General features: G+C 39.6%; 2 protein-coding genes and 1 pseudogene across 2 annotated transcripts in view; 2 read left to right on the top strand and 1 right to left on the bottom strand.

The window, feature by feature from the left end:
- ART3 (ADP-ribosyltransferase 3 (inactive)) overlaps window positions 1–10,114 on the bottom strand; it is a 117,131-nt gene extending 107,017 nt beyond the window's left edge. The window contains exon 1 of the mRNA XM_036243995.1: window positions 9,983–10,114. The gene's annotated coding sequence lies outside the window, so the exon portion shown is untranslated. The remainder of the gene's footprint in view (window positions 1–9,982) is intronic.
- On the top strand, window positions 757–856 carry LOC118621705 (annotated as a pseudogene).
- Window positions 10,115–16,784: 6,670 nt separating the features above from the next.
- CXCL9 (C-X-C motif chemokine ligand 9) lies at window positions 16,785–21,503 on the top strand. Its single transcript, XM_036247684.1, has 4 exons — window positions 16,785–16,848; window positions 18,496–18,622; window positions 19,789–19,873; window positions 21,394–21,503. Exons 1-4 carry the CDS (start codon window positions 16,785–16,787, stop codon window positions 21,493–21,495), a joined length of 378 nt encoding a protein of 125 aa, XP_036103577.1. The 3' UTR covers window positions 21,496–21,503.
- Window positions 21,504–27,509: the final 6,006 nt, after the last annotated feature.

The raw sequence follows: 27,509 nt of genomic DNA, 5'->3' as shown, positions 1-27,509 counted from the left end.
TCCTTGGTACCTACAAGAGTACTGGGGTGCACAGCAATGCTCAATAAATACTTATTGACTGAATAAATGAGTTACTGACATTTGCCATATGAGAATTCTTTAGGAATTGGTGTTCCCTCCAAGGACAGATCTTACATAGTTCTTAAACCTTAGGAGAAAGTAAGCTTGGAAATAAAGAGCTTACTAGTTTTGTTGAATCATCAGTGGGGCAACAGAAGGAATGGTGATCTTCTACTACTATAATATCCAATATGTGTATTGGCAATCTGAGAGCCTCTATGTGGGAAGAGAATTAAGGTTCTTGGCAGAAGCTCATATGAGTTTAAAAAATAAAACTGTTTCAAAAAGAAGTTTAATGCTTTAATAGCAGCAGCTGTTAAGAAGAGGGAAAATCCATTTTCATCCCAAGAGACACTTCATTAAAAAAAAAAAAAAAAACAATGAAAAGCTTGTCTTACTTTCATTTGTGATAGAGACAAGAATGTTGTTTATGTATTATGCAACATTTTCCCAGGCCACTCAAATCTAATCAGTGACAAAATAGCTTGGCATCTCATTTTCTAGACTCAGATGTAAGAAAGAAACTCTCTGAGAATGGGAAAAGGGAAAAAAGGAAAAATAAATCAAAAAGGGTTAAAAATCCATCTGACCTTGAGAGTTAAAGAGCCTCTGCAATACCAACATCACCAGAGCAGAAGGTATTTTTCTTGGGATGTATGGTGTTTAGGGCTCAGTAACTTTCTAAAATTACAAGCAGTGCTCGCTTCGGCAGCACATATACTAAAATTGGAACGATACAGAGAAGATTAGCATGGCCCCTGCGCGTAAAATTACAAGCAAAATGCTTATAATACTTCCTTTGTCAAATGTGAAGTAGCTGTTTGCTCAAAAGACAATAAGTAAATAAAATTCTCATTAAGCATGCATAAGATTGGGTTGGCCAGGGAACAAGAATCATAGAATCAGTACTGTAACATACACCACCCATATACACATATAATACACCTTATTTCGATTATGAATTAAGTATATATTGCAAACGGTGAGATCTAACTTCCTCCAATTGAGAGGATATCCAAAAATAATTTTTGGAGCCGAGGAGACTTCCGGTCAAGGTGGCGGCTAGGTAAACGCGGTATCATCAAAATGAAATGCAAAAGGTTCAAGACAAAGAGAGAATCTTAAAAGCAGCAAGAGAAAACCAGTTAGTTACCTACAAGGGAGTTCCCATAAGACTGTCAGCTGATTTCTCAAAGGAAACTTTGCAGGCCAGAAGGGAGTGGCAAGAAATATTCAGAGTGCTGAAAAGCAAGAACCTACAACCAAGATTACTCTATCCTGCAAAGCTGTCATTTAGAATCGATGGCCATATAGTTTCCCAGACAAGAAAAAGTTAAAGGAGTTCATCACCACCAAACCATTAATATATGAAATGTTGAAGGGTCTTTTTGAAGTAAAAAATATATGAACAAACAAAATGGCAATGAATACATAGCTATCAAGAGTTGACTCTACAAACAAAATGAACAAGCAGAACAGAAACATTCTCATAGATACAGAGAACATCTTGTTGGTTGCCGGATGGGAGGGGCTTGGGGGAATGGGTGAAAAAGGTGAAGGGATTAAGAAGCACAAATTAGCCCTGGCTGGTTTGGCTCAGCGGTTAGAGTGTTGGCCTGCGGTCGTGAGAGACCAGGGTTCGGTTCCCTCGAAGGGCATGTACCTCGGTTGCAGTTTGTCCCCGGCCCTGGTTGGTTGTGTGGGTGGCAGCCACTTGATGTGTCCCTTTCACGTCGATGTTTCTCTCTCTCTCTTCCTCTCTGTCCCTCCCACTCTATCTGAACAAAAAATGGAAAAATGTCCTCGGGTAAAAATGTCCTCGGGTGAGGATAAAAAAAAACAACAAAAAAAAGAAGTACAAATTGGTTGCTAAACTGACAAACCTGGGTGGGAAGGGGGTTGGGGGGTGGGAAGAAATAAACCAAAGAACTTATATGCATAACCAATGGACACAAACAACAGTATGGGAAAAGGCAGGAGGGGGGCAAGAGTGGGGACGAGGGGGGCAAGAGTGGGGACAAGGGGGTCAGTGGGGGAAATATGAGCAATATCTGTAATACATTCAACAATAAAGATTAAAAAAAAAAAAAAAATTAAATAAATTTTACCCTCACACATGAACAGGTTTCATGTGTCATTCTATTTCTAATTATCTATATTTATAGAGATAGTTCAGGTCTGGCTGACCACAGAATGTCACAGAAACTTCAGGAAGTACACACAATAAGGAATACCCACTTTGCAAATATATTTAGAAAAGTAACAAATAGATGGTTTCAGCCATTAACAAGCAAAATCGACAATCTCTGAGGAGTAGGAGAATTAAATTTCCAGATTTACATTATAATATTTAGAATATCTAGTTTATTTCAATAACAACAAATCACAAAGTATACAAAAAACAAAAACAGGAACACACAGTCTATTCAAAAAGAAAGAGTAAATTGGTAGAAAAGTATGCATGAGTAAGTCCAGACGTGCAATGGGTTTACTAGACAAAGATGTAAAATCAACTGTCTTAAATATGCTCAAAGACCTAAAGAAAATTATGTACAAAAAAACAAGAGGAAGAAGAAAGAAAAATAAAAATAAAAAGAGAGAAAGAGGAACATAGGTATAAAGAATAAAATGGCAATAAATAAGTTCCTATCAATAATAACTTTATATGTAAATGGATTAAATGCTCCAACCAAAAGATATAGGGTAGGTGAATGGATAAGAAAACAAGATCTATATGTATGCTGTTTACAAGAGATCCACCTCAGCCCTGGCCGGTTTGGCTCAGCGGTTGGAGCGTCGGCCTGCGGTACAGAGAGACCCGGGTTCGGTTCCCGCTAAGGGCATGTACCTCGGTTGCAGTTAGTCCCCGGCCCTGGTTGGTCGTGCGGGTGGCAGCCACTCGATGTGTCCCTTCACATCGATGTTTCTCTCTCTCTCTCTTCCTCTCTCTCCCTCCCGCTCTATCTGAACAACAAAAAAAAGAGATCCACCTCAGAATGAAAGATACACACAAAGTAAATGGATGAAAAAAGATATTTCATGCAAATGGAAATTTTTTAAAAAGGTAGGTAGCAATACTTACATCTGACAAAATAGTCAACAAAACAAAGGCCATAAGAAGAGTCAAGGAAGAACATTACATAATGCTAAAGGGAACAGTCCACCAAGATATAACCCTTGTAAACATATATACACCCAACTTAAGAGCACCTAAATATATATTAAAAAAAAACTGATGGACATTAAGAGAGCAATAGCAATAGACAGTAATGTAGTCATGGTAAAGGATTTTAATACCCCATTGACATCAATGGATAAATCTTCCAGACAAAATATCAACAAGGAAACAGCAGCCTTAAATGACACTAGACCAGATGGATTTAATCAATATTTACACAGTACATTTCATCCCAAAACAGCAGAATACACATTCTTTTCAAGTGCACATGGATCATTCTCTAGGATAGACGACATGTTAGGATAGAACAAGTCTTGATAAATCCAAGAAAATTGAAATCATATCAAGCATCTTCTCCAACCACAATGGTATGAATCTACAAATCAATTACAAGAAAAATCCACAACCATATGGAGGCTAAATAACATGTTAATAAATAACAAATTGGTTAACAAGGAGATCAAGGAAGAAATCAAGTTACCTTGAGACAAATGAAAATGAACACACAATAACCCCAAACCTAGAGGACACAGCAAAAGCAATCCTAAGAGGGAAATTCATAGCATTACAGGCCTACCTAAGAAGCAAGAAAAATCTCAAATAAACCACCTAAACCTCCACCTAAAAGAACTGGGTGGGGAGCCCAGAGTAAGGAGAAGGAAGGAAATAATAAAGATTAATGTGAAAATAAGTGACAGACAAAAAAAATACAAACAAAAATCAACAAAACCAAGAGTTGGTTCTTTGAAAATATAAACAAGATTGACAAACCTTCAACCAGACTCATAAAGAAAAAGACAGAGGACCCACATAAATAAGATCAGAAATGAAAGAGATAAAGTAACAACTGACACCAAAAAGTACAAAAGACTGTAAGACAATATTACAGACAACTATATGCCAACAGATTGGACAACCTGGAAGAAATCAATTAATTCCTAGAAACATACAGTCTTCCAAGACTGAACCAGGAAGAATCAGAAAATCTGAATAGACTGATTACAACTAATAAAAGCAAAGCAAAAATCCTGGACTGGATGGCTTCACAGGTGAATTTTACCAAACATTCAAAGAAGAACTAATACCTATCCTTCTCAAACTATTCCAAAAAATTAAAGAGGAAGGAAGCCTCCTAAGCTCACTTCACAAGGCTAGCATTATCTTAATTGCAAAACCAGATAAAGACACTACAAAGAAAAAAAATTATAGGCCAATGTCTCTGATGAACATGGATGCAAAACTCCTCAACAAAATACTAGCAAACCGGATCCAGCAATACTTTAGAAAGATCATACATCATGAGCAAGTGGGATTTACTCTCTGGATGCAAGGTTGGTACAATATTCGCAAATCAATAAACATGATATACCACATAAACAAAATGAAATATAAAAAGCACATGATTATATCAGTAGATGAACAAAAGCATCTAATAAAATCCAGTACCCATTTATGATAAAAATTCTCAGCAAAGTGGGAACAGAGGGAACATACCTCAACATAATAAAGGCCATACATAACTCACAGCTAACACACTAGTCAATGGGGAAAAAATAAAAGCATTTCTCTTTTTTTTTTTTTTTTTAATTTTTTTTCCTTTATTGATTTTAGAGAGAGTAGAAGTGAGAGGGAGAGACAGACAGAAACATCAATGAGAGAGAACATCGATTGGCCACCTCCTGCATGCCCCCCACTGGGGATTGGGCCCACAACCTGGGCATGTGTCCTGACCAGGAATTGAACCAGTGATCTCTTGGTGCATGGGTCAATGCTCAACCACTAAGTCACACCAGCTGGGCTAAAAGCATTTCTCTTCGTTGGCCTACAGTCCAGAGAGACCTGGGTTCGGTTCCCCCTATGGGCACGTACCTTGGTTGCAGTTTGTCCCTGGCCCTGGTTGGGTTGTGCGGGTGGCAGCCACTCGATGTGTTCTTTTCGTGTCGATGTTTCTCTCTCTCTCTCTCTCTCTCTCTCTCTCTCCCCCTCCTGCTCTATCTGAACAAAAAATGGAAAAATGTCCTCAGGTGAGGATTAAAAAAATAATAAATAAATAAAAGCATTTCTCTTAAGATCAGGAACAAGACAGAAATGTCTACTTTCACCATTCTTATTCAATATAGTACTGAAAGTTCTATCCACAACAGTCAGACAAAAAGAAGAAATAAAAGGCATCCAAACTGAAAAGGAAGAAGTAAAACTGTTATTATTTTCAGATGACATAATACTGCATATAGAAAACCCTAAAGGTTCCTCTAAAAAACTACTAGCACTAATCAATGAATTCAGTAAAGTAATAGGATATAAAATTAATATTCAGAAATTAGTGGCATTTTTATATACCAATAATGAACTATCAGAAAAAGAAACTAAGAAAATAATCCCTGTTTGGCTGATGTGGCTCACTGGTTGAGTGTCGACCCATGCACCAAGAGGTCACCGGTTTGATTCCCGGTCAGGATACATGCCCAGGTTGTGGGCCTGATCCCCAGTGGGGGGCATGCAGGAGGCAGCCAATCGATGTTCTCTCTCATCAATGTTTCTATCTCTCTCTCCTTCTCACTTCCACTCTCTAAAAATTAATAAAGGAAAAAAAAAATTTTTTTAAAGAAAACAATCCTATTTACAACTGCAACAAAAAAATATAAGGTACCTAGGAGTACATTTAACCAAGGAACATTTTCAAGATACTGAAGACAGAAATTGATGAAAATACAAATAAGTGAAAGCATATACCATGTTCATGGACAGGAAGAATTACATCATTAAAATGTCCAAACTACCCAAGGCATTCTATAGATTCAATGTAATTCCCATCAAAATACCAATGGCATACTTCTTAAAACTAGAATATTCCAAAAATTGATAATGAAATCACAAAAGACCCTGAATAGCCATAGCAATCTTTTTTTTATTTTTTTTGCATTTATCATCAGATAGAGTGGGAATGAGAGAGGAAGAGAGAGAGAAACATCGAAGTGAGAGAGACACATCGATGTCTCTAAAATCAAGTGGTCAGCCCTGGCCGGTTTGGCTCAGCGGTTAGAGCGTCGGCCTGCGGTCCTGAGAGACCCGGGTTCAGTTCCCGCTAAGGGCACGTACCTCGGTTGCGGTTTGTCCCCGGCCCTGGTCGGTTGTGCGGGTGGCAGCCACTAGATGTGTTCCTTTCACATCGATGTTTCTCTCTCGCTCTCTGTTCCTCTCTCTCCCTCCCACTCTATCTGAACAAAAAATGGAAAAATGTCCTCGGGTGAGGATAAAAAAAAAATAAAAAAATAAAATCGAGTGGTCGCCACCCACACGACCCCAGCTGGGGTCAGGGAAAAACTGCAACCAAGGTACATGCCCTTAGTGGGAACTGAACCTGGGCCTCTCTAGTCTGCAGGCCAATGCTCTAACCGCTGAGCCAAACCAGCCAGGGCAGCCATAGCAATCTTAAGAAAGAAGAACAAAGTTGGAGGTATCATGCTACCTGATATTAAACTATACTACAAGGCCATAGTAATCAAAACAGCATGGCATATAGATCAGTGGAACAGAATAGAGAGCCCAGAAATAAACCCACACCTTTATGGTCTATTAATATTTGACAAAGAAGGAAAGAACATACAATGGGGTAAAGACTATATATTTAAAAAATGGTGCTGGGAAAATGGGACAGATACATGCAAAATAATGAAACTAGACCACCTCCTTACACCATAAACAAGAATAAACTCAAAATGGATTAAAAACTTAAATGTAAGTCTCGAAACCATAAAAATCCTAGAAGAAAACATAAGCAGTAAAACTCAGACATTTCTCGTAATAGTATTTTTTCTGATATATCTCCTTGGGCAAGGGAAAGAAAAGAAAATATCAACAAATGGGACTACATCAAACTAAAAAGTTATTGCACAGCAAAGGGAACCATCAACAAAATGGAAAGACAACCTACTGAATGGGAGAACACATTTGCCAACGGTATATCTAATATTCAAAATTTATAAAGAACTCATACTATTCAACACCAAAAAACCCAAAAATATCTAATTTAGAAAAGGGCAAAGGACCTGAACATACACTTCTCTAAAGAGTACATAGAGATGGACAAAAGACATATAAAAAGATGCTCAATGTCACTAATCATCAGAGAAATGCAAATTAAAACCACAAAGAGATATCATCTCACACCTGTCAGAATGACTATCATCAATAAATCAACAAACAACAGTCTTGGCGAGGATGTGGTGAAAAGGAAGAGAGTAAAATCTTTGAAAAAAATAGTAAGAGCATTTGCTGTACTACTGAAATAATAAAAACAATTCAATGCCTAGCACTCAGAGTATAAACAAACTACAAATATAAAGAACCATATTTAAAATATATGCGCTACATAGCTACAAAGAAGTGTTTATATAAAATATGATTAAAAGATACCGTTTAGTAATAAGGGTCAGATATAGATATATGTGTGTGTGTTTGTAAATCTCCTCACATCATTTCTTTGATTCAAGTCCTTCAATGTCTCCTAATCACACAGAGATTTACAACCATCCTGGTTCCTGCTCCATTTCTAGCCTCACTTCTCGCCACTGCCCCATTATCACTCTACCCTTTACCTCTGCCAAAGATCCTGCAGTTTCCAAAATTTGGCAAACTTTCTCATGCCTCCAAATCAGAATGACACCCCTGCCCCACCTTCTTCTAGTAACAAATTTCAGCCAACTCTTCCTTCCAAACCTAGTTCAAACAACTGTGTTTAAGCCCATTAGCCAGAGTTTTGTGGCCTTCTATGCACCTTCAGTAACTATGTACAATCCCTTATCATACCATTTCTTCTATAATTGCTCATTTACATGCAGCTACCCCCCCACCCCCCACCAAACTGTAGGGGCAGAGAATATTGTTCATATCTGTGTCCTCAGAGTCTGGAATCATAATAATGAAAGTTTAATGAATAAAATAAATGAATGATAAACAGTAAATAAAGCGTTTCAAGAATGTGGATTTTTTTTCTTATAAAGTTACTTAGATAAGTGATTTTAATGTAAATTGCTTTAAATGTATATGATATTTTATAAACAAAAGTATTGTCTCCCTTTTCAGAATAATTTTCTTCAAGTTAGGCAGCAGCTTCTTCATAACTATGGTTACATGTCATTAGACTATAAACTAACTTGCCAAAAGTCACAAAGCAAAAACATTGTGGCACTGCTAGCATTTAACCCCAGCTGTCCTCTAAATGATGTCTGGACATTCCCTTTCAGGATAGTTTATTTACAGATTTAATCTAGTCCTTAAGCTTTACATAAAAAAACAAACCAGCCAAGCCAAATATTAAGATCAATAAAGGAAGAATGCGTTCCTTTCTCTTTGTTACCTGAGATGCACACAGGACATGAAACCCCTACAACTACGATTTGCTTGTAGTCATACTATAGTATTTTGGAAGAAAGAAATGACTCCCTGAACTGGGAGAAAAGTGGAAGAAAGTAGGGGCCTCTGAGACTTTCAAGAAATAAACCCTTTTCAAATCAGCATCCTTCAGTACTAGCTGCTGAGAGGAGGGGAAGTCCACACTGTAAGAAACTCCAACAGGCTGGGGGATTTCACTGTGAGAAACTTCTCCTTTCACAAGTAAAAAGGAAGACTCTTATTTTCACTGTGACAGTAAGTCACGCTGCGTACATAACTGAACAAACCACACTTGGCTCCATAACCAAAAAGAGGGAAGGCAGAGGCTGGGGACCACACGTGAAGAACAAGAATCTTGCTCTGCCGGGCTGGTGTGGCTCAGTGCATTGAGCATCTTCCCGTGGACTGAGAGGTCCAGGTTTGAGTCCAGGTCAGGACCCATGCCAGGCAGGGTTGCCGGCTGGATCCCTAGCAGGGTGCGTGCAGGAGGCAGCCTATGGCACTACTGATGTCTCTATCTTTCTCCCCCTTCCTCTCTCTAAAAAATCAAGAAAAACATAAAATAAAAATAATCTTGCTTTGCGTGTCTTTTGAGGTTACATCAGCACTGGTTCCTCTGGAGTAGAAACTGGACTTTTTCCAGGCAAAAAGGTTAAAACTCCTTCCAAAAGGAAATTGGTAATTATCTGATTTCAACAGCACTGGCCATGCTTGGCTCCTTGCCCAGGACTGTGAGAAAAGCCTGCTAAGATCTTCTCAGCAAGTTTCTGTTTCTCCTAAAAGCCCTAGCTAGCCATAAATGCCACGTCCATGGGAGTTTTCCCACTGCTTTCAAGACAACATCCACAAAGAGGCCTGGGAAGCAAGAGACTGAACAGGCTGGAAACGAGGGCGACGGGCTCGGCCTTCATTTGCACAGGCCAACCCTGCCCCCCCCCCCCCCCAGGTGCTTCACGGGGACCGCTCCACCTTCAGCTGGGCCTCCAGAGGCGCCCTCCCTTTCTGCTGGTACCCAGACAATCTGCCCTGTCTGCACGATACGGTCGGGCCTGGAGTGACGCCTAACTGATCCCAACACCTCCTTTCTCTTGTCCAAAAGGCCGCTGTCCCACTCGCCACAGCCCATAGTCGATGGACTCTCCTAGGCCTTGCCTGGAGGCCTCCGCCCCAGTGACCAGGCCCTTCTAAAGCCATTGTGGCCTTAGGCCTCAACCCAAGTCTCGTGTGGAAACTGCAAAATGGGCCCCGCTCCCGGCATTCCCCAAGGAAGCGAGGCCTCCCCAAGTCAGGAGGCAGCAGGAGGACCAGCAGGAGACCGGGAGGGGAGATCCCCGGGGGTTCAACCACTACCTTTCCCACGGTGGGCTCCTCCAGGCGGGATCAGCGCAGGCAGCAGGGACCCCAGCAGCGACCCCAGCAGCGAGCTCAGAGCGGAGCGAGGTGCGCAAACTGCGGCTGTTGCTTCCCCACTGAAGGTTCTGGAAGCTGGCTGGCTGGGCATGCGCAGTGCGCCCGTCAGCCCCCCAGGGAGCCAGGCGCCCTTCGCAGGCGCAGTGCGAAGCCAGGCTGGGAGCCTTTGTTTGTTGGCTCCTTCTCTCACGCCTGTGCTCGTATCTACTGAGCACGTACTGTGTGCCAGGCTCCGTGCTCAGGCGGAGAGTCTCACTCGCCTCCCTTGTTGTGGCAGAGAGATGTTAACCATCGGCTTCCAGATACACTTAACCATTGTCTTGCAAATAGGCTGAAAGAGGGTAGGCGCAACGGGCCATGAGAGCATATGGAGGAGGACCTGACCATGTCCTCCCAGGGGACATGCCAGCCTGGATGTCTAAGGTGGGTAAGATAGACAGTAGGGTAGGGAGGCAGAGCAGGCACAGCATTTCAGGCAGGGAAACAGCGTGAGCAGAAACAGTGTGGTGGGAAGGAGCATTGTCCCTTTAAGGAACAGAAAAGAAAGGGTGACAGAACAGTTATGCAAGAAGAGGCTGGAAAAGTGGGCAAGGGCAGACTGTGCTGGGCCTTAGTCTTTATTCTAAGGAGTTTTCGTCTTTCTTTTTTTTGCTAAAAAGAATGCTTACTAACTCTATGATGCTTTGCAGTTGATAATGCGTTGTTGCCATAATTTTAACAACCTGTGAGGTCAGTAATAGTTTTCCCAGCTGAGAGAACAGAGACTAACAGAAGTTAAATATTTTGCAGTCATTAATTAGCAAAGTTGGACCTGAACCCACCTCCACCTTATGCATAGTCACAGTCATTACCAGACTTAAGCATAACCGAATGAGTAAGCTGGATCACCACTGGTTTTATTTTTAAAGATTTCTGTAATGTTGTATTTAAACATTAATAATCCATATAGAAACCAGTTCAAAAATGTGCACCATGTAACAGAAAATGCTAGTATTTGTCCCCCCCTTACTTTATAACATGCATTCTCAACTGGGAACGTGGGGACAAATTGGTTCTTAGGGGAACTAAAAATAATCTTAGATATTAACAATTATTAGGGGCACACCAAAGTTCAACCCTACCCAACAAAATCTTACTTATTTCCTAATACTGTCATATGTTGCTTAACAACTGGGATATGTTCTGAGAAGTGTGTTATTAGGCAATTTCATCATTGTGCGAACATCATAGTGCACTTACACAAACCTAGATGGTGTATGTAGCCTAAGATACACCTAGGCTACAGGAGTACTTGGGAGATATCGTAGGTTCGGTTACAGATCGCAGTAATAAAGCAAGTAACACAATTAAGCGAGTCGTAATCTTTTTGCTAGTGAGGAGCTGGCCTTCAGTTTGTAAAAAATGCAAGTATAATAAGCATAATAAGATGAAGTATGCCTGTATAGCGTGTAACCTATTGCTCCTAGGCTACAAACTTGTACAGCATGTTACTGTACTGAGTACTGTAGGCAATTATAACACAATGGTAAGTATTTGTGTATCTAATATAGAAAGGGTACGGTAAAATACAATATAAAAGATGAAAAAATAGTATATCTGTACAAGGCACTTATGTATGGAGCTTGTAGGGCTGGAAGTTTCTCTGGGCGGGGGGGGGGGAGGGGGTGAGGGAGGGAGTGGTGAGTGAATGTAAAGGCCTGGGACACTACTGGAGACTTTATAAACACTGTACTCTTAGACTACACTCAAATTATTTTTAAAACTTTTTCAATTAAAAAAATGAACCTTGACTTATTATAACTTTCTAACTTTTTTAACCTTTTAATTTTTTTAAACTGTTGACTCTTTCATAACATTAAAATACAAATACTCTGTATGGTTGTAAAGATATTTTCTTTCTTTATAACCCTATTTTAGAAGCTTTATTCTATTAAATTTTTTTAAACTTAAAAAAAACAACAACAACAACTAAATCACAACATACCCACTAGTTTAGGCCTACACAGGGTCAGGATTATGAATATCATGTTCTTCCACCTTCACATATTGTCCCACTGGAAGGGAAGGTCTTCAAGGGCAATAATGGGTGGAGCTGTCCTCTCCTGTGATAACAATGCCTTTTCTGGAGTACCTCCTGAAGGGCCTGAGGCTCCTGAAGAGGTGTCATTCTTTTCAGAAACAAGTCCCTGTGGTTTGCTTGGTTCATTTCTTTCTTTCATCACAGATTGGCTTGTAAGCAAATACTGCACCATGAACATTCCTCTTGTCAACAAAAAGAAGACGAATCTTTGTAGATTTAAAGAGTTTTTTATTTGGGATCATTTGATGATGTGCCCAAGAAGCTTTTAAACAGTGTTGCAACTTTAGGAAAGTGAGAGGATATTTATATAGGCAGGAGGATAAAGAAAAATATACATCAGCAGTTTTGGTTTCATACATCCGAGAATTAACAGTTTTATATCAGGTGAAGAGAATATACAGACAAGGTAGGGTCATCAAACATCTGGAGTTGGGAGTCATGGGAAGAAGTCTGGAAGCAATTATTTATACATTTTTATCAGGTTATAGAAAGAACAGGCATTGCCTTCTAAAATCATTTATCTTTTTAATTGAAATTGTTGGGAAGTGTACGTGGCTGGTCCCTCGGATGGCCTTGGTTAGGAATTTACTGTATTCCTTTGGTTACTGATCATGTTGGAGCAGCCGCTTTGACACCCTTTTCTTTTTCCCTGTTAATGAAAACCTTTTGGTATTGAGGTCCATGTTTTCAAACTTTTTAAGAGCTTGCTAATGTCTGCAAAAACTTCTGCTACCCCCTTCACTGACTTTTCTTGAGATTTATTTTTCATCTTCAGCAGTTTCCTTTGCTCTTGCCTCTTCTTCAGCTATGTGTTCCTGTTCCAGTCCCAACAACTCCTCCTTCGTCAGTTCCTCGGGAACAGTTTCTAAGAGCTCCTCAATGTCATTTTCATCCACACTCAGGTTAATGTGTTTACCATCAGTCTCAGCCTTGTTGATTTTTGCAACCTTTACACCATGATGTTACAACAGCTTCCCATCGTTAGGTGATGGGAATTTTTCGGCTCCATTATTATCTTATGGTACTACTACATATATGCGGTTAATCGTTGACAAAAATATCATTATGTAGTGCATGACTAATTTTTTTCTTTAGGAAGAAATTTAACTAAACATTTTTTTATCCTCACCTGAGGATATGTTTATTGATTTTAGAGAGAGAGAGAGAGAGAGAGAAGAGAAACATTGATCAGTTGCCTCTCGTACACACCCTAACTTAGGATTGAACCTGCAACCTAGGTATGTGCCTTGACCAGGAATTAAACCCACAACCTTTCTGGCGTACGAGATGACACTGTAACCAACTGTGCCACCCAACCAGGGCATAATTTGATTTAAATTTAAGTTAATTTAAATTTCATCTCAGGAGAGGCACTAATAAAAAAAAAAGTTTGAGAAACATTGTTCTACCATAATGGAACCTCCAAATTTTAGTGTATCAACCAGAATAAAAGTCACATTTCTTAACTTCCCCTGCAGCTAGGTGTGGCCATGTGAATAAGTTCTGGCTCCTGGGAGGTGATGGAAAGTGATGAGTGCAACTTCCAGGGGGGTCTAAAAATGAGGGACAAGCCCTTTTCTGCCTTCCCATCATTCTGTACTTGGAAAGCAGACATGATGGCAAAGCCCCCTTGGGCCATCTGCAGGAGGGCAGCAAACCTAGAGATGCCAGTGAAACAAAGAGATAGAAAAAGCCTAGCCCTGGCCGTTTTGGCTCATTGGTTAGAGTGTCGGCCTGTGGACCAGAGAGTTCCGGGTTTGGTTTCTGCTAAGGGGGTGTACCTCAGTTCCGGTTTGTTCCTGGCCCCAGTTGGGATCGTGTGGGTGGCAACCACTTGATGTTTCTCTTTCTCTTCCTCCCTCTCCCCCTCCTGCTCTATCTGAAGATAAATGCAAAAATGACCTTGGGTGAGGATAAAAAAGAAAGAGAGAGAGAGAGAGAGAGAAAGAGAGAGAGAGGGAGAGAAAGAAAGAGAAAGAAAGAGAAAGAAAGAAAGAAAGACTTTATGGAGCAGAACTGTCATACACACACTAATCCACCTGCCTCTGTTAGGGAGAAACACACTTTTATCTTAATTAGCCACTATTAATTTGAGTCTCCCTTACTCTTTTTTTTTTTTAAGAGAGAGAAGAAAAGAGAGGGAGAGAATCACTGAGGTGAGAGAGAAACATCAATCAATTACCTCCCATACACACCTGCAACCTGGGTGTGTGCCCTGACCAGGAATCAAACCCGCAGCCTTTTGGTGTACAGGATAACCCTTCAACTGAGTCACACTAGCCAGGGCGTTACTTTTTGTTTTTTAATTGTGGTAAAATATAATGCATAATGTGAAGTTTACCATCTTAACCATTTCTAAGTGTACAGTTCTTAAGTATATTCACATTGTTGTACAACAGATCTTTAGAACTTTTTCATTTTGCAGCACCGAAACTCTATGCCCACTAAAGACTAATTTCACCTCACCCTTTCCCCCAACCCTTGGAAACCACCTTTCTACTTTCTTTTTCTAAGATTTGACTTGAAATACTTCAGATGGATATTTGTCCTTTTGTGACTGGTTTATTTCATTTAGCATAATCTCCTCCAGGTTCATCCATGATGTAACATGGGACAAGATTTCCTTCTTTTTTTTTTTTTTATCCTCACCCGAGGATATTTTTCCATTTTTTGTACAGATAGAGTGGGAGGGAGAGAGAGGAAGAGAGAGAGAGAGAGAAACATCGATGTGAAGGGACACATCGCACGACCAACCGCACGACCAACCAGGGCCGGGGACAAACTGCAACCGAAGTACATGCCCTTAGCGGGAACTGAACCCGGGTCTCTCCGGACCGCAGGCCGATGCTCTAACCGCTGAGCCAAACCAGCCAGGGCCAAGATTTCCTTCTTTTTAAAATAAAGGCTGCATATAATTTCATTGCATGTATATACCACATTTTCTTCATTCATTCATCTGTCAATAGACATTTAGGTCACTTCATCTTTGCAAATAAGGCTGTTGTGAATAATGTTACCATGACCATGGGTGTGCAAATATCTCTTTGAGATCTTTGAATTCTTTTGGACTATTCCCAGAAGTGAAATTGCTGGATTATATGGTCATTCTATTTTTAATGTTTTGAGGAGCCTTGATATTCTTTTCCATAATGGTAGCATTATTTTACATTGCTACTAATAGTGCACAAGTGTTCCAACTTTTGCACATCCTCACCAACAATTGTTATTTTCTATTTATTGATAGTGCATCCTAATGAATATGAGATGATATATCATTGTGGTTTTGATTTGCATTTCCCTATCTTTTATAATTATGATGTTGAGCATCTTTTTATGTGCTTATTAACCATGTATATATCTTCTTTAGAGAAATGTCAAGTCAAATCTCCTATTTAAAAAAATATATGTTTTCATTGATTTTTTTAGAAAGAGAGGAAGGGAGAAAGGAAGGGGGAGAGAGAAACATAGATTGGCCTCCTGCATGCCCCCCTACTGGGGATTGAGCCCACAACCTGGGCACATGCCCTGATCAGGAATCAAACCTGGACCTCTGAGTTCCTGGGATGATGCTCAATCCACTAAGCTACACCAGCCAGGCCCTTTTCCCATTTTTTAATCTTTTTTATTATTATTATTGTTTGTTTTATTGTTGTGTTATAGAATTTTCTTATATATTCTGAACTCCTTATCAGATATGTGTTTTTGCAATTATTTTCTCCCATTCCATAGGTGTTTTTCCATTCTGTTGTTTGTTTTCTTTGATGCAAGCAAAGAAGTTTTTAAGTTTAATGTAGTCCCATTTGTCTATTTTCTTTTTTTTTATCCTCACCCGAGGACATTTTTCCATTTTTTGTTCAGATAGAGTAGGAGGGAGAGAGAGGAAGAGAGAGAGCGAAACATCAATTTGAAAGGGACACATTGAGTGGCTGCCTCCCACACAACCCAAACTAGGGCCAGGGATGAACTGCAACCTCGGCATGTGCCCCTGACCATAATCGAACCTGCGACCCATTGGTCCCCGGGCTGACGCTCTAACCGCTGAGCCAGACTGGCCAGGGCCCATTTGTCTATTTTCAATTGATTTGTTATTCTAACTAACCATTAAGAATAATAATAAACTGTAACGGCAATGGTTAAAAAAAAAAAAGCTTATCACAGTAGAAAATAATCTGGTTCTGGAGAAAATTAAGATGCTTTTTAATTTATCATAGATTAAGAAAAGATAAATCTAGACATGCATTATATAAATAGTAAGGGAATTTGAAAAGTGCATTCCTTATTGGGACTTTAATCTTTCCCAGTTCTTGTTTTATGATATTATTATAGTCATCATACAATCTAGTCTTCACCCAGGTGAGGAGCTGTGTGTCTACCAAAGGCTACCAGTGACACTGGTTTCACATCTCTTACTATAAACCACCCATTTATGTGAAATGGAAATAAAACATGCAGAAATTCCCTAGGATCCGAGAGTAGGGTTTCCCCCAGTGCAAATATTTGTGATTAGTTTAGCTAGATCAGCTAAGAATACTAGCCAATCAGAGTTCAGGAGGGAAAAAGTTGTTCTATATAAATATGATTCCCAAGAACATGTTCTCCAAAGAATTTCTCAGACTTGAAATCCTATAGAAGAGTGACTGAGTAGAATTCCATTCTACTACTATGAAGAAAAGTGGTGTTCCTCTCCTTTTGGGTATCATCTTCCTGACTCTGATTGGAGTTCAAGGTAAGGGATTCTGAGTGACATTAGGTTAGTAAAGTCGGAGATGTAAATTTCTATAAAAGCCTCTTGATTTTCCCAGTACAGGTGATTGCTTTGCACCCATCAGAAAGTGATATGAGTCACTCATAAAAGCTTCTCAGTGATGTGGTTGGTTATCCAAAGTTCATATCTTAGACTTGTCAAATCACAAAAGTCTTCTCAATCTTGGTGTGTGAATTCCTGGCATGTTGTAAGTGTTCAATAAATGTTTCTTGAACTAGGTGATAATGTGATGAAAGACTCTGTCTCTTAAGTTATATTTGTCACCTTGATATTGTTTCTTGATAAGTATGTCTGTGCTTAACCAATTAAAGATCCAATAATCAGAGAAAAAGTTCTTAACCTGTTTACTATCTACCTTTGTTACCTTGAGCAAATTAGTGAACTTTTCTAGACTTCAGTTTCCTCAGCTGTAAAATAGAGATTTTATAGTTATGCTTTTTCAATCTACCTCATGATATATGGCATATAAGCACTGAGTAAATATATGTTGAATGAATGAAAGAATTAAGATATGAAGATAGTGTATTTTAAAGTATTTCCAAGAGTTTAAAGCACTATTGAAAAGCAAAGCAGACCCTGGCCGGTTTGGCTCAGCAATTAGAGTGTTGGCCCTCAGACCAAAGAGTTGCGGGTTCAATTCCAGTCAAGGGCACATACCTCGGATGGAGTTTCATCCCTGGCCCTGGTCAGGGTCGTGTGGAAGGCAACCAATTGATATGTCTCTCTCACATCGACCTCTCTCTCTCTCTCTCTCTCTCTCTCTCCATTCTTCCCTCTCAGTCTATCTGAAAATCAATGAGAAAATATCCTTGGGTGAGGATTAAAAAAAGAAAAGCAAGTCCGTAGGGAGGATGAGGATGGTGATCGTGATTATATGTAGAGTTTCCTGTCCAAACCAACATCAGCTTCATTTTACTAAGGTTACATAATAAATGGCTTTGGAAATTACTTAGGAAACTATGGTCCACAGAGCACACATGAATTAGGTATCTGTGTGTGAGTTAGGTGATATGCAATAGGCATTTATTAAATATTGTAAAAATCTTTTCCCCTAAGGTTGTGGAATATGGTAGTTAAGAGGAATGCCTTTGGACTCAAATTCTGTACCTGCCCCCTAAAAGCTGAATGAGTTTGTTTTTTACTTAACTTCTCTGAACTTTAGCTTTTTTGTCTATAAAATTAAGGTAATAACTACTTCAAAAGTGTGTGGTAATGGCTCTGGCTGGTTTTGCTCAGCGGTTAGAGTGTCGGCCTGAGGTCCAGAGAGAGCTGGGTTCAGTTCCCGCTAGGGGCACGTAACTCGGTTGCATTTTGTCCCGGCCCTGGTTGGGTTGTGCGTGTGGCAGCCTCTCGATATGTCCCTTTCACATGTCCCTTTCACGTCAATGTTTCCCTCTCTCTCTCTCCCTCCCACTCTACCTGAACAAAAAAAATGGAAAAGTGTCCTTGGGTGAGGATAAAAAAAAAAAAAGTGTGGGGTAATGATTATTAGACACTTAGTAAATGATAGTAATAACCATGATTAAATCAAATGTATCATTTTGATGGATCACCTAAATTGAGACATTGCCTTACACTGATGTGTGCTACCCATTCTCTTTCCCTTAGGAGTCCCAATGATGCAGAAGGGACGCTGTTTTTGCATCAACACCAATGAAGGGACAATCCACTTAAAATCCTTAAAGGACCTTAAACAGTTTTCCCCAAGCCCTTCTTGTGAGAAAACTGAAATCATGTAAGTAAAATCTCATCAAACACGCATGAGTCCTATTGGCAGAAACATTAAATGTAGTGTGATTGTTACCCTCAGAGTGCTTGCCCACTCAGATACTTCGAATTCAGATTGTTGCTCCTCTGCAAATCTGGCCTACTTCTTTCTTTAAAAAATAAGTAATTTCTGGTAAAGATTAAGAACAAAGGGTGACATATTACAAAAGTAATACATGTTTGTTGTAGAATAGGTTTAATGCAGATAACACAAAAGGAGAAAATAAATATTATTTATAATCCTACCATTCAATGACAAAAACTGTTAAGCCCTTTGTATGTAGTTTTCCAGATCTCTCTCATTTGCTTTGTGTGTACATATATTGACACAAAAAATATATACATATATTTATAAACACTATATGTATATACATATATATACACATGCACAAAAATAAAATCATACCCTACATACTGTTTTGTAATCTTCTTTGTCATTAACACTATATCATAAACATTTCTTCATGTCAGTAAATCTTCCGTAATAGTATCATCTTTGTCTAATAATGTCATTTTAATGGCCAAATTATATTCCATCATATGAATGTACCATAATCTGTATGACCAATACCTAAATGTAGGTTATTTCCAAATTTTTGCTATTGATATCAAACTCTTATTATGGCAATATCATGTCTTAAATTCTTTCTTATTAATAATACTTTTCTGGAGATTAGGATTGCTAGGTTAAAGTATATGCATACTTTGTCTTTTGATGCCCAAATCATGGATGATATGTAGAATGGCTACTCTTATTCTCAGACTATCCTGATAAATTAAGGAAAAAAATCTTTGAATTATTCCTGGAGAGTCTGCTGTAGGTAATATTTAAAAATTCAGTTTGTTAATCTTATTTTAAGATAACATTTTATTATATTTTAAGTAGTTTTATTAGAAAATTCGGCAAAATTCATACTGATAATCATTGTTTCTGCAAAAAGGTAGGTATACTGATAACTTTTCTATTTTGCTGCTTCAGTTAAGCTTAAATAGCTATTTCCAGAACAAACTAACCAATATCATCTTTAGATAAAAGTTTCTCCCGTTACATATACCTGTTGGATTGTTTAAGGATAAGACGAAGCATTTAAATTGTTAAAATTTAAAGAAATCTTGTTGCTATTTCCTTGGCAGTGCTACAAAGAAGAATGGGGATCAAATATGTCTGAACCCAGATTCAACCAAAGTGAAAAAATTGATTAAAGAATGGGAGAAACAGGTTGGTGAAAACAAGGAACAAAATTTTCTTTCTCTTAGAAGTTAACTTTGGAAGACAAAGAATCTATGTAGTTCCTTTTGTGTTGTTGTTAATCCTCACCAGAGGATATTTTCCCATTGATTTTTTAGGTAGAGGGGAAGGAAGGGAAGGGAGGGTGGGAGAGAGGGAGAGATATAGAAAGAGAGATGTGAGAGAGACACATTGATAGGTTGCCTCTCACACGACCCTGACCAGGGCTGGGGATTGAACCTGCAACCCAGGTACATGCCCTGGACCAGGAATTGAACCCCCGACCTTTCAGTCCGTGGGCTGATGCTCTAACCACTGAGCACCGGCCAGGGCTAAAGGTATATATTTAAAATTCATATTATTGTGCTCCTAATTTGTTCCTAGAATGATGCCATCACTTGAGGTATTATTATATTCCTGCATAGAGTATCACTTGTCAGTCACACCACTAGAATGTGGGTTCTATGAGGTTAAGGAACTTTATCTTTTTTTTTTTGTGGGTACGTGCCCCTAGCGGGAACCAAACCCAGACTCTCTGGTCCGCAGGCCGATGCTCCAACTGCTGAGCCAAACCGGCCAGGGCACTTTATCTTTCTTATTCAACACAATAAATATGTATTGAGTCGAATAATAGACACTGAGAATAGAAAGGTAATAAGATGCAGTAAGTTCCTGCTGTAGAAAATATTCTAATAATAAATTAAAGAACAATGTGAAATATAAAATAAAAATATGTATGAGAATCTTGAAGATTATGGAAGAAAGAGTAATTAATTTTGCTGGAGGCAGGGGCAGGGAGAAACTATTAAGTAAGACCTTTTATATCAGGTGACATTTGATTTGGGTCTTGAAGGATAAATAGTTCACCAGGAGGGCAATGACATCACACACACACACACACACAAAGAGTAGAATCATGAGAGAGTTTGCTGTGTTCAGAGATCCTCAAGCAATGTGTGTGGAGTATGCTTGGAGGGAATTAAGGGATTGAGGTAAAAAAAAAAAAAAAGTAGACCAGGACAAAGTGGGAAGAATTCTGTATGACATGCTAAGGAGTTATGTTTGAAGAGGACCACAGAATATATAGTCGGGAGTGTGGCTTCCGGAGTCTGAGAGATTAGTGGTTCTACCACATACTAGCTGTACAACTTTGGGCAAGTCACCCTCTCCAGGCTTCAGTCTCTCCATAGGTAAGAAGTAGATGATAATATTCCCAACCTCAGAAGGTTGTACTTGGCACAGTTTGTTCGTGAGCAAGGTTGGAGTGAAGGTGGTAATAAGCCAGGAGAATGGACAAGAGAACACCAATTAGAAGGCTGTTGCCTCTTCCTCAAAGTGGGTGAAGTAGAAAGAATCAAATTTCACTTTTGAGAGTGAAACAACTTTAAACCAGTTCTGAGGATGAAGATGGACCACAGTCTGGAGAGTTCAAATATAATATAAGAAAGGAAAAATGGTAAGATAAAGAAACATTTTATTTTATATTTCACATTTCCCCCCTCTCCTTGCAGGTCATCCAAAAGAAACAGCAAAAGAAAGGGAAAAAAACATCAAAAAAGCAAATTCTAAAAGTGAAACGATCTCAACGTCATCACCAAAAGAGGACTACATAGGCGACCACTTTACCGACAAGTATTTTGTGTTAAAAAGGTTCTTTATAATTATACTGAAATAATTCCAACAGCTTAATCTATAAGCTTGTTGATCTGACTAGAAATTATAAAGCATCATTACGAAACTGTAATTAAAGCTAGAAAGTGGCTTTTTAAATCCAAATGTTAAGAATTGTTAGAGGCTGTAGTTTGTCTTGATTCTTCCGCCTACAGTCCGCTGACTTTCATTATGCTCAAGAGCAGGATCTTAGTAACACCCACATGTGGACAAATGCCCACACAACCACATCTCACACACAACAGCTGCCTGGGAGAGCAGCCCTAGGCTTCCAAGACCACAGCCTGCAGTTTTCAGAGAGTCAGCACGCCCCAGCTGGTCAGCTTGTTGATAAGCCAAGCAGCTTGAATTGAGCTGGACCTCGCCAAACTGCCATGGCCATCAGCATCTGTATTTTAATCCACCTTCAGGCCTCACATGCAATGTATCTGATGTAAGTGCTGGTTGTTTCTGGGGACCACCCCTGGAGAACACTAGCACTTAGCTGTCAGAACCTTGTATCTCACGTTTGAGGCCCTGTGACTTGATCTTGCCTGCCCAGGCTGACCACTTTATTTCTGTTGTTCCCCTTTGCCTCAGTCAAGCCAGTTCCTCATTGTCCTATCACAGTTCTATGCCTGCCTGCTCTACTACACCGGCCATGATCTCACTGCCCTGGTCTACTCTTTTCTCAGTATTTCCCCTACACCGCACAGGAATGCCTTCTTCTCCCCACTGATCTTCACTTGACCCAGGCTTCAAGATTCAGTTCAATCCTGCCTGTTAAATAAAACCTTCTGGACACTCAGATTATCTTAAAACTCTTATTTCACTTGTGTTCCACATCACACAGGTGAACACTTAATTATTTTCTAATTATTTCTTTCTGTTTATTCTCTCTCTCCAGCTCCTGAAAGGCAGGGGCCATAGTTCATTTCCTTGAATCTGCCACTGTGCCTCATATAATGTGGAACTAGGTTTTGAATAATTTCTTAATTGCAATTGTTACAGGTAGGAGGGCTACCAGGCCATCTCTTCAGAGCAGGAGCTGGCTACCCTATTGGCTACTCAATGTTGAGTAGCCCCTGGTAACCTCATTATCCTAAGGCCATGGTCTCTGCAGGCACCCAGGGTGGTGCAACATCCTTGCCTTATGGATGTTAAGTTGGCTTCTTTAGCAGATAAGAAGGAAACGTGTAAACATTTGTGGATATTCTGAACTGTTTTCATAAAATATACAAGGTGCCTAGAATCACAGAATCTTACAATAGGAATCTTGCAAGGAGCTTTAGGAATCAACCAATGCCCAACCTTTTCCCACCCCATACAAAAATTCCTTGAGTATCATCTCAGACAAGCATCAGATTTCTATAATAGGACAAGAAAGCCACCAATATCCTTTTGAAAACTGATTTTAAGTAAATATGAATGTCATTGTCATTAAATGTCATTAAACTTTTTTCAGAGTTTGTCAAGTATTGTGATTACTGATTATCTCCCTAGGTCTCATGAAGAAAGGGTGTATTAAGGTACCAAGAGCTAGAGGGAGCAGCAAATCCTACTAGTGGAGATATGGTTGGTGCTCACTTAACCTCTGCAGGGCTTAGAAACTGTCTTAAAGAAAGGTTCGGTGAACTGTTGTAGGACAGGATGTCTTTGGCCAGAATTTAAGTATATATCTACTTTCCCAAGTTTTGTTACTCCTTACACTACAGATGATTTTCACTGCTGTCTGGTGGTGATCCCACCCAAACAGTGTCTTATCTGATCATGAAATTCTAGTTCCTTCCATATAACTTCCCTGAAAAATCTAAATGTTTCTAATTTGAGAGTCTTGTGACCCAGTTACCATGCATCTCACAGGTAAAGTGGACAGTATATAACTAATAACCAGAAACCACATATTATGACATATATGTACATAATAATCATTCATCATTTATATAGACATGTATACTCTCTAAGCAAGTAATTAAGTTCAAAGCAGTATTGGCATATATACCTTGTACTCTGAAATAATTTCTTTGTTAAAAGACAGTGGTATCAATAAATGGACCATTAATCAGAAAACAAATCTTGATTTTTTTACATACACTTCAATGATTGCATGCTTAACAGTAATTCTTATGTCTTTGTTCATTTGCTTTCATCTCGGTTAAGATGTAATTGAGATAAAGACATGGAAACCCTTGAAAGGGCTTTTAGGAGACAGGAGGAAAAAAAAAAAACTGTGGAAAATGTGACAAAATTACCTTATAACAACATTGACTTATAAGAGGTGTGTGGAATGAAATTTATTTCCTAATCCTAAAAGATAATCCTATCTCGATGAGATATATACCCAGGAAACAAACAAACAAAAAAGTCTTCTTTTTTATATTCTGAAAGTATATATGTTTAAATATTATAAAGCCATTAGTAGTTACGGTGGAGATCAAGCACAAGGTAAGAGTTTAGAAAAATTGGGCTGGAGATATTTTGCAGTGTGGACTCTCAGAGAGGGTTGAGAGTGAACAAAGTATAACAACCTGGTACATTTGAGGTACACTTGAGAGGCCAGACAGGTGTCACGTTTGGGCAGGTAGCAGCTGCTGATTATGGACATGACTACCCACAAGGGCCTTAATGTGAAAGCCAGCAGGATTCTAGATTCTGAGATATCTGGGTTAGGATCAAAAGCCCGCCACTTATTAGCTATGTGACCTTGCTTCATGTATATCACTTAACCTGCCTGTGCACCCGTTTCCTCATTCAGGGCTGTTGTGAGGAACAGGCCCCGCATAGACCTTGCTGTAGTGAAAGTACTTAGTGTCAGTTCCACTCTTCTTGGACTATTTTCCTCTACGGTTGCTTCCTCACAACGAAGGGTGTTCCACATCTCCTACACAGAGGGGTGTTTCCAGGACTGAACAAGTATGTTGGAGAAATGAGATTAAAAACCTGACTGACCAGTTTCATATCTATACTTTTATACTCAAAGTCCAAGCCATCTTTGTCTCTAGCCTCCTATTTTCCTGCAGCCCTTTTCTTCAAATTTAATCTTCCTTCAGTACCTTCATGACAGCCGGAATGATCCTCTCAAAGAAGAACTCACAGAACACCACCACCTTGCTTAAAATCCAGTAATTTAGAATGAAGTCAACCATATCATGGGCTACCAAGCCATATATGACTTAAGCTCTGCCCGCTTCTCTGACATGCTCCCTCTCTCCTCCCCCTCCTTTGTTGAGCCCCCAGCCTCACCTTCTTTCTGTTTCTCAAGCACACTGAGTTCATTTCCTTCTCAGGGCCTTTGCCTGTGCTGTTCCCTGTTGTGCTGGGTTGTGCTATATCAACTTGGTTAAGCTGAGAATTCATTGTCCCAGAATCCCCTTCCCTGTGTGGTTCTAGGTTAGAGTTAGCCAAAGAGAGATTTATAAAAGAGAAGTGAAGACGTAAAAAAGAGAGATGAAGGAGTAGCCATTACTCTTGATTAGACAGAATGACAGACACCTTGGTATCCATGGATCCCAGCTTACCCTCGCTGTCCTCCACATTCACCTTGTCATCATGACTGTTGGCCTTGTGACCAACAATGGTCCCAGGCCCTCCACCAGATCTTGGAAGTGTACCCACAGAGGCTATAGTTACACAGGAGCAGCAGCTTCCCACAGGCCCCTAGCAGTCCCAATTTAGCAGCTGGACAGGCTTGGCTTCTTGGATTTTTCTCATGAGCTCTTACTTGTCCAACTGTACCAGTGCTTCTGCTGGCTTTGTCAGTGAATCTTTCTCCAACCTCTTGACTATCCTCCCAGACTTTCCCTTCTTGAGATCCTCCCTCATCTGTGTAAGATCTGATTCTTGTAGTCAACCCTTTATTTCCATAATATTCACAGTGGCTCTGCTTCCCTACCTGATACACCGGTACCTGAAACACTCTTCTTTGCAGGGTTGTTCCCACCTCATCATTTGAATTTCAGCTTATATGTCACAATCTCCTTCTTTATCATCCCTAGTGAAATGGTAGTCCTCTCCCCAGACTCTCGTTAGTGTAGTGCTTTCCAAAGTGGGTGTGTACACCCTATGGGGTAGATGAAATGAGAATATTTATAGCATATTTAATATATTAAAACATATATTTAAGCCCTGGCCGGTTTGGCTCAGCGGTTAGAGCACTGGCCCATGGACCAATGAGTTGCAGGTTCGATTCCAGTCAAGGGCACGTGCTTCAGTTTCGATCGTCCCCGGCCCTGGTTGGGGTCGTGCGGGAGGCAGCCACTTGATATGACTCTATCATGTCAATGTTTCTCTCTGTCTCTCTCTCTCTTCCTCTCTCTCCCTCCCACAACAAAAATAGAAAAATGTCCTCAAGTGAGGATAGGAAAACAACAACATATATTTGAACTGTATATACATAACATATAACATTTTAACAAATAAAAATGAACTGAAGACTTACTATAAATCTGAACCCAGCAGTTGATCCTGGCATCTTCAGTCAATGTATTTGTCTGGTGGTGGTCTGTCACATGCTGATTTCCTACAGGAAAGTGAGAATGCCACAACTGGGAGGGATTGACGTGTGCTATCATTCAGGCAGTCAATTTCTCAACATCGCAATAATGGATTGCCACTAATGTGGGCAGTCTGCTTCAGCTAATTCTAAACTACCACCAGGATTATAAAGATTATACAATAGATAGCTAACTAAACCAAACTTCATGAAATGGGCAAGTGGCTTTAAAATATCCCTATTAAGAAAGCCATCTGGAAAAGCTAATACTAATAACGTAAACATAAAACTAACAAAAGAAGAAACATACGTGCAAGGGATGCCTGTTGTAATTTAACTTAAAAGGGCCCACAATTTTTAAAAATCTTGGGGCTATAGTTTGTTTCATTCTCTTTTAACCCAATCAGAGAAAACAAACAAATTTCATCACAATCTGAAATTATGTTTTAAAAATATTTACGTTGTTATTTTCTGTCCCCCATCACATCACAAATATTAAGTTTCTTGACTGCAGAAAACATTGTCCTCTTCACCACTACATCCATAGTGCCTAAAACAGTGCCTGGCACCTGGAAGCACTTAATATATATTGTTTAGTTGGTTGATATGTGCTCCACTCCAAATATTTTTCCAGACCTTTCCCAAATCAATCTCAATACTCTTACAATGATCATCCAGATTTAGCATGATCACTCTCCCCTCGGCTTTGCTCATGCTCTTTTATTCATCTGCTCCCCTCAACAGCCCCTTCCCCCCAATCTATCTGATCCTTACCTACACATGATTCAAGTCTTGCTTTTCCATGACTCCATCCCAGAATGCTCCCAGTCATATGGAAATACTCTGCCTATTAATTCCCTGTCATAAAGTGACTTTAATTATTAAGAATTGTTCTCTGATATAAAATTTAAATTATTTTGCTATACCAGAAAGCAGTTTGTATCTAAACAAAGTTTATATATTAGAGCAATTGGTAAAGAAATCAGTAAAAGTATTTAATCTGTAAACTGTACATTTTTTGTTGTTAATCCTCACTCAAGGATATTTTTCTGTTGAATTTTAGCGAGAGTGGAAGGGAGAAAGAGAGACATCTATATGAGAGAGACACATGGACTGGTTGCCTCCCACAGCATAGGTATGTGCCCTTGACCTGAACTGAACCCTTGACCCTTTGCCCGAGGGCCAATGTTCTAACCCTCTAACAGCTGAACCAAACCAGCCACGACTGTACTTTTTTTCTTTTTTTATTGACTTTTTAGAGAGATATGAAGGGAGAGGGAGAAAGAGATAGAAACATTGATGAGAGAGAACATTGATTGGCCACCTCCTGCATGCCCCCCACTGGGGATTCGGCCCACAACCCGGGCATGTGCCCTGACCAAGAATTGAACAGGCGACCTCTTGGTGCATGGGCCGACATCCTACCACTGAGCCACACCAACTGGGCTAGGGCTGTACTTTTGAATTTAAATGCCAGTATTATTG

Source organism: Molossus molossus, unplaced genomic scaffold, assembly GCF_014108415.1.
Source record: "Molossus molossus isolate mMolMol1 unplaced genomic scaffold, mMolMol1.p scaffold_m16_p_1, whole genome shotgun sequence".
NCBI classification, from domain to species: Eukaryota; Metazoa; Chordata; class Mammalia; order Chiroptera; family Molossidae; genus Molossus; species Molossus molossus.
Note: the sequence above shows the minus strand (reverse complement) of the source record. Positions and strands in the feature narration are given on the sequence as shown.

Coding starts and splice junctions, on each gene's coding strand:
- CXCL9 (XM_036247684.1), top strand. CDS start 16,785: ATGAAGAAAAGTGGTGTTCCTCTCCTTTTGGGTATCATCTTCCTGACT. Junction 16,849..18,495: donor GACTCTGATTGGAGTTCAAG/GTAAGGGATTCT, acceptor TCTTTCCCTTAG/GAGTCCCAATGATGCAGAAG. Junction 18,623..19,788: donor TGTGAGAAAACTGAAATCAT/GTAAGTAAAATC, acceptor TTTCCTTGGCAG/TGCTACAAAGAAGAATGGGG.